Below are 13,344 nucleotides of genomic sequence, written 5' to 3' on the forward strand. Positions count from 1 at the left end.
TAAAACAAGGCGTGGCTTTGTGATGTTATAAATGACAAGTGCCTTCTGAATGGTTACATATGCTATCCAGCACTTTATAGTGTATAACTGTGCTAGACTAAATTTGTTCTAAATTGCAGTTGTTTTTAACATCTTGTAGTACGGAGCATTACTATGTTATTCAATTTTGATGTGATTTTGGTTAATTTTGGTGGGCTAAAGCCTTTACTTTTATGTCCTTGACGGCTTCATCACATTTCCAAACTGATTCACACAAGTTCCGTTTCCCCAATTGGCAAAATCCGAATCATGTAATCAGAGGAGGCGATTGGGAATAAAAGGCGGGAGGGGGAGGGGACGAAAAAAACTAAAAGCCACAGGATTTTTAGCGGCAGCAAAAAAAAGAAAGGTGCAAAATTTGCTAAGGCTGGTTTTGAGAGCATATGAGTGGTAATTTATGCAAATCTAACAGTTTAACTCACGTTTTTCTCAAGATTTTGATGAATTATGTACATAACTTTCCCCAAAGAAACACTTAGACATGAATTAGACTTATTTACCCCCAAAGCCTTTTCAGATGTGAAACACTTAGTAATAATATCATTAAGCAAGTATGGCTTGTTTAAGTAAAACAATTGATTTACTAATATCTGAACAATGAATACATCAACTAAAAGTTACTGCTTGTGCTAAGTAATGTTTTGTAAACAAATATACAAAGTAAAACAAATAAGTATGATCTGAAAAATTTTGACACTTCTGTTTTTCTAGTTTTGGTTTCTAAATTGTAAAATAAAATAAATAAATGAACCTTTAAAAGTGGAGGGGGGCTTGTAATTCAGGGTTCGTACGGGTCATGGAAATCCTGGAAAGTCATGGAAAATTGAAATTTTCATTGAAAGTCATGGAAATTTATTTCAAGTCATGGAAAAATGTCTTGGACAAAGAGAAAGGATCAGTAGCTAAAGGAGCATTAAAAATCTTGAGTGATTTTTCAGTATAGCACATAAAAGCTATTAAAAGTGGAAAATTAAATGATCCAAAAATCAAATCTGAATTTTGAAATCTCATTGCATTCACTTCTGTCGCAGCCGCTTGCCATTTTTTGTGTTGTGATTTTACTGCCTGGACATCACTTATTTTGAATTTTTTGTTATTTTCAACACTTCCTATGTTTTATATTCTGTAGTAGCAAAATTTCACGTTCTTAGTTTTGCCACGCCCACTCAAAAAAAAAGAAATTCAATTGCAATTGAGTTCTATTCCATCACTCGTAAGGACTAAATAAAGATCTTAAGTCAGGCGATAGAATACAGAAAAAGAGGAGTTCTAATGCTCTAAAACAGTAGTGCCTAACATACGACCATATGACAACATACGGCCATACTAACCCATGTGACCCACGGCTATGTTCAATGTCGGGAATTAAACGTGTTCTGGAATTTCTGAACCTATTGATTTATATGCATTTGAAAATATGCAAATTTGTAAACAAAACAAATATACTTTTGAACCCAAAGATTGATTCATTACTGAATGGTTTTTTCAAAAAAGATCTGGTTTAGAAACATAAAGAACTAAACTATGTGGAAGAAACCTTTAAAGAACCAAAATACTGTCAAGTTACGTGGATGATTAAAGGCACTGTTGACACTAAAAGGTAACTTTTGAAGCAAATTTATTGAAACTTAGTGATGACTCATCAACCTTTGTCCCATGCAATATCATTCTGCCTGTTTAAAAAAAAATAACAGACATTTAAGCATCATCTATTCGCTTCACTGCATTTTTACTTTACTTAAATTTATATGATGAAGACAAATAAGAATAGTTTAGTTTTTTAAGTGTGCACTTATATTTTTTCCTTTACGAATAAGTGCTTGAATGAGGCTGTGACATTCATATAGACATTTTGCTAATGCTCATTTCCAAATATTACCAAATTTGCGATTAAATAGTGCTATTCTCTTTGTGTAACGAGGTCATGAAAATTTTCATTGAAGTCATGAAAAAGACTTGCAAATGTCATGGAATTTTTACATCCAAATAGAGTAAGAACCCTGGTAATTTTTCAAATGTATGTAATAACTCTTGTGTTCGGCTGAGCGAATTCTCGGAGTGTTTTCCAATCCCGCACGCCGCTCTTGACGTAAGCTCATTAGTTGAGCTCTACTATGCCTAACTAACCGTAAGAAATAGAGTTAAATACTTTTGTTTTGTATGTGTTGAGTTGTTTCTGTTAAATACAAACTTGTTTTCCGTCATCCAAGCTGCATGCATGTTCGGATCTGGCAATAAATAGCTGATCTAATTTTGGATTTTTTGCTTTTCTCTTGCTGTTCTTTCTCCTTTCGCCATGTTGTTCATCTGTTGATAGTTCACAGCAGGAGCATGCTGTGGCTGTCAGGCTTGCTGGCTTGTTTTTTGGGCCACTGCTTATTATGGTGAAAGTTTGAATTTGAAGAGCGCCATGCTCTTGTGCTGTTGTCCGGACATCAGTAGCATAACTATGTGGTCTAGCGCCCCTGGCGAACTAAAGAAATTGTGGCCCCCCCTCCCTGTAGTCACTCACATGGGAAGTCACCAGAGATCATTGTGACCTCTGAAAAAAAAAATTTTTTGGGAACATTTTGATTAGTTGATTTGACAAATAAGAGGCAGCAAGGCAGCATTGTAATTTTTTAAACGGTCGCCTATAGTATACTGTTTAACCATCATTTCAGAAGTTTCAAAATTTAATTAATTCCAACCAAATTGTCTTATACGTCTTTTGGAGCGTCATTAGTTCTAAAGGATTCCATCTAGTGTGTAATTAGCGCACCTGAGCTCATAATAGATTGTTGTGTCAGATGATTGATGGAGTCTCGACTGGAGGATCAAATGTGGTTTCGTAAACAGTTCTTTGTTAGTTTGATGTCTTCTTGAAACGCTACTACAAGAACTGGACAACTAAATCACTTGCGGTATCCAGCATTGGATTTTTGTGTTTCAATGGACTATTCTAAAATTGCTCAGTTCGTTTGGATGGAATTTTAGGACGCTGACGTAAGATGTCTATTTTTAAAAAAAGTGTTTCTGCTTGATGGTTTTTCGGTATTGCTGCAAGTTACGCCTTTGTTTGAAGTCCTGTTTGATAAGAGTTCAATTTTAAATGTTTTTCATAAGTGTTTTTTTTAAATAAATCTCGTTTGTTTACTAAATATAATTCATGTGTCATTTCCTCCCGGCAGACTACAACCTCAAGATTAGTTGGCTACTAGTTACCTGATTTTTGCTTAGCTTCAGGTTTTTAATAGTTCCCAAACCAACAAACTTTAAGGAAGGAATATTTAAATACATGTTACTGTTTGAATGCTTGTGTAACTTACATAACCTACACAAAAAGCCAACTTTTACATGCTATGACACGAAATGTATCAAAGTTTTATGCTGCAGGAGTAGCCTCTGTCATGTGGGAAAGCTGTTTCTCACATCCTGTGTGATTCAAGGACAGATCCAGAAATTTTTCAAGGGAGGGGCATTTTATTTTTATGACTTATTTTTTACTATGTAAACTGACTTAAAAATATTGATCACAAAGGTTTTGGACTGACATTCCGAAACAGTTCCGGGATAGGGTCCCAAACCCTATCCCGGACCTCCCTTCTCCTAACATCAATGAAACTCATCTAAATTTGTGTTTTTTGAACCTCATTTTCTAAAAATTACAGGTGGAGAAGACCCTTAAGGGAGGGACGATCGCCCCTCCCTTGTATCCATCCCTGGTGTGATTGTGAAGTGTTTTTTGCCTAAAGGTTTGAACACCTTGGTCTTTATTTGCTTGCACCATGGGAGATTCACGGTATTCCTATTAAGGGTTTGCTGAATTTTTGCTTCAGTGTTTGGTCTGTTTTAAGACTTCTGTTTAGGGACTAGTACAATAGGCCTCTGGTAGCCGTGCTTGCTTTGGTTAAGGGAAGGGGAAGCAGTTTAAGCATGTCAAAAAATGCACTTTTTTTAAATGTCTTAAAATGTTAGTAAAACTATTTAAAAATATGTTGCTAAAATTTCAGTGAAAAATTACAATTAGTTCCGATGCTATGAACACTTAGGTGTTTGTGGAGACCTAAAAACCTTCACAGTAGCGTTTTTCAAATGCATTTTTCTCGAAACAACTTTTTTCAACTGGTGGACATTGTAGCTCAAAGAGTTATTGACCAATCGGTCTAAAAATTTGTGTGAATATTCTTTATTCAATTATACTCTATATGAACCTAACTCTCAGTTGATATTATTGATAAAAATATTTTTTTAATGCAAGAAATGCAAAATAAAATGGTAGAAAAACATGGACATTGTAGTCAAGCACCTCAAAAACATGTAATTTTAAACTTTTTTGATCACAATTAGGTTCATATTATTAGGAAACATGTTGCTTATGTGAAAGAAAAATTGTAATGATTTTAGATAAAAATTGATTCCAGTAATGCCCACCAACAACGAGCTCTGATGGCAACTGTCCATGGACCACTATTTGTGATAAAAATGACTTGATAAAATTACAAGGTGTATTTCAGAAAATTAATAAAATATCCTCCAAGTTGAAAGACATTCTAATTATGCCTTTCCTGCTAAAATAAATTCATGAAAAACTTTAAAATTTCAGCCGCCTATACTGGTTTCCCCCCTGAAGCCACGACTAAGCTTTCGGTTTCTTACATTTAATTTCTTTCATTTCGGGGTTGGCAGCCATTTTTTACTTCCTCAAATGATCGGGGTTGTGTCTTGACTCATCGAATTTTTAATCATTTTTGCAAATCTGTGATTAATTTTGTGTATTTGTGTGCATAAAATAATGAAAAAGGAATTAATGAAAGTAGAAAAATTAGTACATTGCAATGTTAATTATATGAAAGTGACACAATAGAACAGCATACCTGTAATAAATCACTTTGCCCTTGCTACGCTTTTAACTAAGTGAAGGTTCAATTTTTGTGGTTGTGATATTTTGTAGAGACAGTTTTTAAAATGATTTTTTTTAATAGTGTTAAGGAATCTGCCTAAACAAACCCTTTTGAGCATCTCTCTCTCTCTCTCCCTCCCTTTCCTATATGTGCATTTTATTAATGCCCGAAGTCAAGTCTGAAAAACAAGTTAATTCTAGAAACGATTAAATTTCCCATAATTGCTTTTTGTAAAGGGGGATCCTTTTCAAAATATTTCCTGCCATTGTAGTCCTTTTGTTCTATATTTATTTCTACTAATTGTGCTATCAATTTTTAGTTTTATTTAGAATCAATAATTACAATATATGAAATCAAATATTTACTAAAAAATATTTATTAGTGATTGATCAAGTTTCTTCCATATACTTCCAGTGAGTTATTTTATAGATTGCCGAGTTCAGTATCAGCTTGATAACTTTACTTGATTTCTTTCAGAGGATGGCTGTTTCGAGGGCAATGGTGAGAATTATCGTGGCACAAAATCAGAAACTATCTCCGGCCTAAAGTGTCAGCCTTGGAGTGATCAAATTTTCTATCGCACCGCCGACTACCCTGAACTTGTTGGAGGCCATAGTTATTGCCGCAATCCTGGTGGAAAGGAAGTTCAACCATGGTGCTTCACCACGGATCCTAATGTTCGAAAAGAAGTGTGTGATGTTCCCCAATGTGGTAAATATAGCCCTTTGTTTCTTATGTGATTATTTATGATTTACATGAAGTTTCCTAAAGGCCGGCAGGAATCGGAAGCATTGACTAATACATAATTTTTTGCTAAAATAGATTTTATTTATTTTCCTGTTATGTCTTATAGCACTCCTATTTACGATACAAATAGCTAATCCCGCAAACATTCTGCCACATAAATTATTTCTAGTGAATATTTTGGTTGTTAATTAAGAAATAACAAAGGTATGTGGGAATGGGGTCTATCATCTATGACAGAAAGAATGGAGCGCTGTAGATTGATCGCCCATAAAAAAAAACCAAACATTCATTTTTTCAATACAATGTACACAGTTCAGTCACATTAATGTGACCACCACGTACTTTCCACGTCAGAGTTAAATAACCAATCACAGAAGGCAGGCGGCAGCACAGTGCAGTTGAGTGTATATAAAGGATGTGTGAGGGCTTCGGAAAGCATTTCAATCGTTGGCGCAATGCAGAAACGAAGCGATTTATCCGACGTCCAAAAGGGCATGATCATTGGCTTTCGGGCCAAGGGTGGAAGCATTTCCGAAACGGCTGAGTTTGTGAACTGTTCTCGTGCCGCCGTGGTAAAAGTGTACCGTGCATGGCAAAATGGGACTGTCCAAAATCAGCGACATGGCAAATGTGGTGCACCACGGGCCATAGATGACAGAGGCGAACAACGGTTGCGGAGATGCGTTTGGGCAGATAGACGGGCTACCGTTGAGCAACTGACCACCAAAATGAACCAAGGGGCTACCAAAAGTGTCTCCCAAACTACTATTCAGCGAACATTGCTGCGTCTGTGCCTCCGAAGCAGACGCCTGGTTCGTGCACCTATGCTGACTGCTGTTCATCGACGATGAAGGCTAGAATTTGCACGCCAGTACAGCAGCTGGACGTCCACTGGGTGGCGACAGGTAGCGTTTTCAGATGAATCTCGTTTTATGCTCCATCGGACAGATGGACGTTGGCATATAAGGAGTGAAACCTCTGAAAGGAACCACCCTGCAACCATTGCCGGACGGTCCAAGCTGGAGGCAGGAGCATTATGGTCTGGGGAATGTTTTCCTGGCATACTCTGGGTTCACTGATCATTGTGGAAGGCACAATGGATCAATACAAGTAAGCATCTGTCCTTGCAGACCATGTCCACCCCTACATGCGCATTGTTTTTCCTCAGGATGATGGCATCTTCCAGCAGGACAATGCGAGGTGCCATACAGCTGCCAGTATACGTGCCTGGTTCGAAGAGCACCAGGATGAGTTTATGTTAGTTATTGTCCTCCCCTGGCCAGCAAACTCACCTGACTTAAATCCAATCGAGCATCTGTGGGACCATCTCGATCGAGTTGTTCGCGCCATGGATCCTCAACCGCTTAATCTAGCGCGGCTGGCCACGGCATAAGAGTCGGCATGGCTCAACATCCCAGAGAACACCTTCAGGGACCTAGGTGACTCTCTTTCCTGCACGTCTCGCAGCAGTCCGCTCTGTGAAAGGTGGTTATTCTGGCTTTTGACAGATGGTCACATTAATGTGACTGGACTGTGTATTTCGTTAACGTAACTAGCAAATTCATTGTTTGATTTCTTAAAAGTTAGACGTAATATGAAAAAGTAATATATTTTTATTACTTGTATGTATACTTGTTGTCCAAGTGATAGGACATGGTGTGTCCAAATCTAAGCCTTTGGCCTTGCGACTTATTTATGGTCATTGCGAATACCAATCTAAAAGAAAATTGAAACGCTTTTGAATTCAATTGGCACCTCTGTGGGAATCATTGGAATTTGTTGCAGCAAAACATTTTCATGTCGGAATTCCCCATTCAAAATGATGGCTTCAACAATGTCTAACATCAATATTTTAATTGCCAATTGCTGTTGCATAGCTGTGGTGAATTCAAATTCCAAAGTGAAATAACTGGATATCCAACTTCCAATCCTAGAAGGTGTGACTACATGCCTGGCAAATCCAATGAGTTCAAAAACTCTGTTGGATAATTTGCAGCTTCGTTAGCATAGCAAATTGCCAATTTGTATGATACCAACTCGCCTGGCAGCAACGGTTGTATCTTGAATATGAACGAAATCATTGATAGCCTCATTTTTCGTTGTCAAAATGACTTTTTCTGCCAGTCACGTATGATTTACGTATTGTGAGCATAGATCAGGAAATATACAGCAGAGAGTAGTTTCAATAATACATTTTATTCTTCTTTTAGTTAGGCATGTCATTATTTTAATGTTTCCACTTTTGTTACTTCCTCATCTTTTAGTAAGCAATTTAACCACTCTTAATTTAAAAATATAATGATATGTATGTTTTCTAGTATTATTATTTATTCTGAGATAAATAGAATTTGAGCTTTGTCCTATTAAAAGAAAATTACAAAAATTTCAAACTCCACTCATACCTCATAGTCCTGGATCTGACAGCACTTCTGTAGGAAAGTTTGAGTAGGGGAGAATTTTTTTCCAAAAATGCTTAGTATGTGTCCTAAATAGTATTTTGGACTCGGGTGGACATCCGCCACCTGGTCACTTCTCCTGCTATGATGTCATCAAAGATGGCGGCATCTCGATCACATAAATGCTCATATTTATTTTAATACATGACTTTTTTGCATGATTTTTGCACATTTTTATATTAATTTATATAAACTAGTTTACTTTTAAGTTACAGTGTTAAAGTTTTCCCAAAAAGGTAGTTTGAAAACAATTTATGTTATTGTTTTTTATTTATTTTCCTTTTTTAAAATTCATTCTTTAAAATTATTTTTTCAAATGTCAATCGTTGAATAACAGTATAAAATTATATTCAAAAACTATTTACGTTGAAAAATATTTATTTGCCATTTCACCTGGTGTGACTAATCAATCAGAATGTTTATTAGTCTCTCCTCTTAGGCGCGCCACTATAGCATCACCGTACTAGAGTCAAACTCTAGTGTGGTGATGACTGTTAGATTTTTAATTTAAACTTTCACAAAAAGTGAAAGAATCACTCAATTTGAAAAAAAAAAAAGAATTATTGAAAATACGTTTTTGCATCATGCAGAAACAATCCTTTTTCAATGTAAACATTGCATCATGTTGTGACGTCATTCGTGCGATTGGTCGCGATAACTCAGTCAAATGAATGAACTTTTGGGTGAACCAAGTCACCAGTTCATTGTATCTTATAACCGCGAGAGTTTTTTTTTTAGATTGAGTTACGTTTTGATTGGCAACACATCTTTAACTTTCTTGCATTGGCAACACATCTTGTGTTTTGCATATTCTTAATTTGAAAGCCATGTGAAGACCTTAAATACTTTGAGCGATCTTTTTCGCTCTCTCTCTCTCTCACCTCTTGTAGCTGTAATGTGTTGCATGTAGTAATTTGTCATATTTTCGTGATGTCTGCCAGTGCTCTTTACTCCTGGCAGGTCGTAATACAACGTGATGTATATTTTAAAGTTCTAAAATGCCTTTAGGCCTATTTTGTGTGTTACAGTAATGCTTTATATTCCATGGAACCAGCATGTTCGTAAATTGAACTTTGTTTCGTTGTATCATAGCGGCTGATATATTTATTTTTCAAAATGTTTTTTAAATATTAATGAAGATGTTGTTCTACAACTTAAGCAATCTCTGAAGATAATAAATACAGATTTTCCTTAAGGAAAAATGCTCCACGTGTTTTTTATTTTCTTCAACATCAGGCTGTGGACATGTTTTGCAGGTTCACTTCTACTAGCGGTGTAGTCAGTCTAATTTCACTACACTTAATGCTCACAATGACTATAAGCGGCGCAAGCATAACATTCGAGCGCGTTGTTATTCTTCGAAGTAGTAAGTTGGCAGCCATTGAATTATATGATGTGTTATGAGTGCGACAGAGGGTGGTTTTTGAGATAATGAAACGCTGTTAATCTGAATGATTCTTTTGTTCGAGATTTATCGAATTAAAATTAAGATATGGATATTATTAAATTGTCGAGAGTGTCAAAAGACAGCATAAGAAACCTTAAACCAGTTGAAAAGACTTGCATTATATGTATTAAAAGCGACAACAGTGTGATAAGTGTAGAAAATGGTCGTGAAAAAATCAGGGCTGCTGCAAAATTGCAAAACGACGTAATTACTAAGCGTTTGAACGCGTTAAGTGATGGAGAGTTGTTGTATTACCATATGAATAATGCATGCTATAAGCAATCCTGTCATAAGAAACCTCTTACAGCTTCAAAATGAGAAGGAAAAATCAAAAGTTGAAGATGATGCATCATTACTGATGAGTCGAATATGGAGGACAGTTTAAGGAAATCTGGAAAGAAGCGTGCACGTTATCAGTTCTCAAGCAGGAGGTTTTCCTCATCGATTACAATTGTGTATCTGTAACCATGTATCACATAATCGCATTTGCGAGAAGTACAGAATAAGTGAGTATCCGTGAGCTAAGGAGTTTTTAAAAGCCACATTATACTTACAAGATGATGTTTTCACTCCCACTTGTGATTTGGAGGATGTATCAAGTGTTTTCGCTGCCGATCTTTTGTGCCATGACAATTGTATTTCTGGATATTTGTTGAAGTACAAACGAAAACTTGAAGCAGATGACAAGAGTACACCTCCAGTTTCAGAAAAGGTGGCAGCCTTCTCGCTTATAGCTCATGACATCGAATCTGGACTGCATGAAGGCTATGGATACACGTTTAGTTACATTCAAGACAAGTTTAATATGCAAAATGAGGGCATCAAAAATGCAACAAGGAGCATAAACTAATGCTGTGTGATTACTTTCAAAATGACATTACTTTCGCTAAACCTAAAGAGGCAAACAAACCGATTATGTTTTTTTCTGCAAATCTTCACACAGAAGAAATAGCAGATGTCCTTAGAAGCTGCAATCCTGTAACAGAATGCGCCATTCTACTAAGAGACGCATTGCAGGGGCTAGATTTCAAGTTCAGCGATAAATTTGGTGATGTGCAAGACCTTAAAATATCTTGGACTAAAAGTAAAATACCTGATGTTTTAATAAACTTTTTCTTACATTATTTGACATAGATCCAAACTCCATGAAAGAAGTTGACAATGAACAAGAAGAGGAAGAAAAGAGGAAATGTTCTCAGGAGTGGTATCTTAAGGCACAAGCGTTATTACAAATAATGTACTATAACCTGAATCATGGAGCTAAAAAAACTCCTTTACATATGATGATGGGCGAAGCAATACATGAGAAATGCAATAGTAAAACATTGATAACAAGCTTGAATCGTCTCGGCTTTAGGGTCAGCTACAGTAAGGTCATTCGTCACCACAATCTTGCACAATATGCTCTTAAACAGTTTCCTACTGCAGTGCCAATGCCCAGGCATTTTAAGGCTGATTCATATATGGTTGGCGCTTTCGATAACTTGGACTACAAAGAATCTACATTATCCGGTATAGGAGGTTCTCATGACACTGTGTGCGTACTATTCCAAGATAAACAGCAAGACATATCAGTTAAACCATGCTTATCTTAAACTGGTATCACACAAGGTTTGAAAGCATTTCAAGAACTACTTCCATGCCAGAAGATACAATTGTATTACAAATCGACAAAACGTCCTGATCTTCCAAGCGATTATGAAGTTTCCTCAGATTTGTTTAGAAAGGATGAGGATGAGAATGAGAAGAAGAAATAAAAAAATATTCAGACAAGTTATGGCAGTTTTTAAGAATTACACAACCTCTTTTACACAACTCTGATGTTATTGTTGATTACGAGCATTGTAATAAAGAAGAAAACATTGAACAGCTTGTCCTATCCTGAAGCGCTTTTAATGCACTTTGTACAGATGAAAATTTGAAGCAACAACAAGTCGGATTTCTACCAGTAATTCCAAACCCAGTAAATCAGAGTGCTACAGTTTACACTGCTCTATTAAATTTCAATAGTGTTCTCGACCAGTTGGATCAAAACTATTTACCAGTAACCTGTGATGAAGGTGTATACGCTATTGCACGCGAAGTGCAATGGGTGCATTCCATAGGGCTAAAATAGTGCTATGTTGTTTAGGTAAATTTCTTCGGGAAAGTGGAATGTCCGATGTGTTTATTGAATGTTTAGTCTTTGGAGTACATGTGCTACAATCAGTTTTACATGGAAAGAATTATGTGAGAGGTGGCAAGGGGATGTTCATGTTGGGAGAAACCATGTTCATATTGCAGGTGCAATCATTTTTGGAAGAATCCATCGAGTCCTACGCCACAAAGTTTGAAAACTTACAGAACATTCAGCAGAATATTTCTTTGGCGTGGGAAAAAAATCAGATTATATAGATGTAGATGGTAATGTGGAAAAACTCTTCTCGGACTTTGAGAGGTTTGTCAGCCGAGGAAGGAAAATGTCAGAGCAATTTTTTGAAACTCGTCCAACTTCTCAGAAATTTGATTGGTTCAGATAGACAAGGTCTTTGGGAATTACATTTAGATACAGTGCAGAAACTTCAACCAGTATTTGCCGTATTTGACTGTGTCAACTATCAGCAATGGTCTTCTCTGTATTTAGAAGACATGAGGAGACTAACCAAGACAGCCCTAGAGGTGCATGAAATGTTCATGAAGGGGAAACATGTTGTGAAACGATATAATCATAAATTTTCAACTGTTGCTGTGGATATGGCATTAGAACAAACCATTAATAGATCCCAAAAAAGCTCACCTGGAATCTTCAGGGCGAACTAAACAGAAAGATTTTGTAGCAGAATGGGAAATAACGCATCATGAACTTTTGATGGTATCAAATCTATTTCGAGAGGTAGCAGACTCTAATGCTTTTGTCAAAGGATTGAACATTCACCATGAATTTTCAAAGAAGTAAACTCAGAACATAGATGCAAATGTTGTCTCAATGTTTAAATATATATTACACAAAGGTAATCCGTTTGATATGCATATGCTTCCTAATCCATTGCACAATCTGCTAACAAAAGCACTGGTTTCCCAAGATACAAAGAAAAAAATATTAAAATTATTTAAGACCGGCGAAGAGATGTCCGTATATTCCCCTAAAATAAAACCTAAATTCTAGGGTGTAAATACCTTAAAATCTATTTCATCAATAGTATCATTCGTGGGAAAATGTCCCTTAATTTCTTAAAGTTGTATGCTCATAGCTAAATTACCGAATCATTTTTCTCAAAGTTAAAAGAAATATGTTTTCTTTTTACTGAAAAGTCGACTGTTACTAATAATTCTAGACATTTGCTTACCTCTTTATACTGATTTAATGTAAAAATTAAATTTTTTTAGAATAAAAAATTTTAAATTCTCCTCAGATAATATAAGTTTAACTTTTTCTTTTAAAATATGATTCCAAAGATCGACTGTAACATGAAACGAGATAAAAGCTTTGTGGTCTAAATTGTATAATTGCTACTAATAAAAGCGAATGCTCAAAAATCAGAAGATCAAACCTCGGGATTCGTGAAGTCTTTTTTGAGAGAAGTGGGAAAAAGCATATAAATAATGCAATTAAATATATTTGTGTTCCAAAATTAGAGTACCGTGCATTCTGCTTTATTACTACTTTTCAAATTAAACTCAAGCATAAAATAATTTGTCAAAACACAACACTTTGTTACTTAAAAAATACACGTCTAGTCATGAATATTTCTTTTCAACAGCGCACTCTACACCCTGACGTCATTAAACTTTG

At 35.9% G+C, this 13,344-nt stretch overlaps 1 protein-coding gene across 1 annotated transcript in view; it reads left to right on the forward strand.

Annotated features, from left to right (window-relative positions):
- Positions 1–13,344, forward strand: part of LOC129224062 (inactive tyrosine-protein kinase transmembrane receptor ROR1-like) — a 31,672-nt gene that overhangs the window by 13,159 nt on the left and 5,169 nt on the right. The window contains exon 4 of the mRNA XM_054858463.1: positions 5,400–5,633. Within this exon, the coding sequence (XP_054714438.1) occupies positions 5,400–5,633 (234 nt within the window). The remainder of the gene's footprint in view (positions 1–5,399; positions 5,634–13,344) is intronic.

Source organism: Uloborus diversus, chromosome 6 (genome assembly GCF_026930045.1).
Source record: "Uloborus diversus isolate 005 chromosome 6, Udiv.v.3.1, whole genome shotgun sequence".
Classification (NCBI taxonomy): Eukaryota; Metazoa; Arthropoda; class Arachnida; order Araneae; family Uloboridae; genus Uloborus; species Uloborus diversus.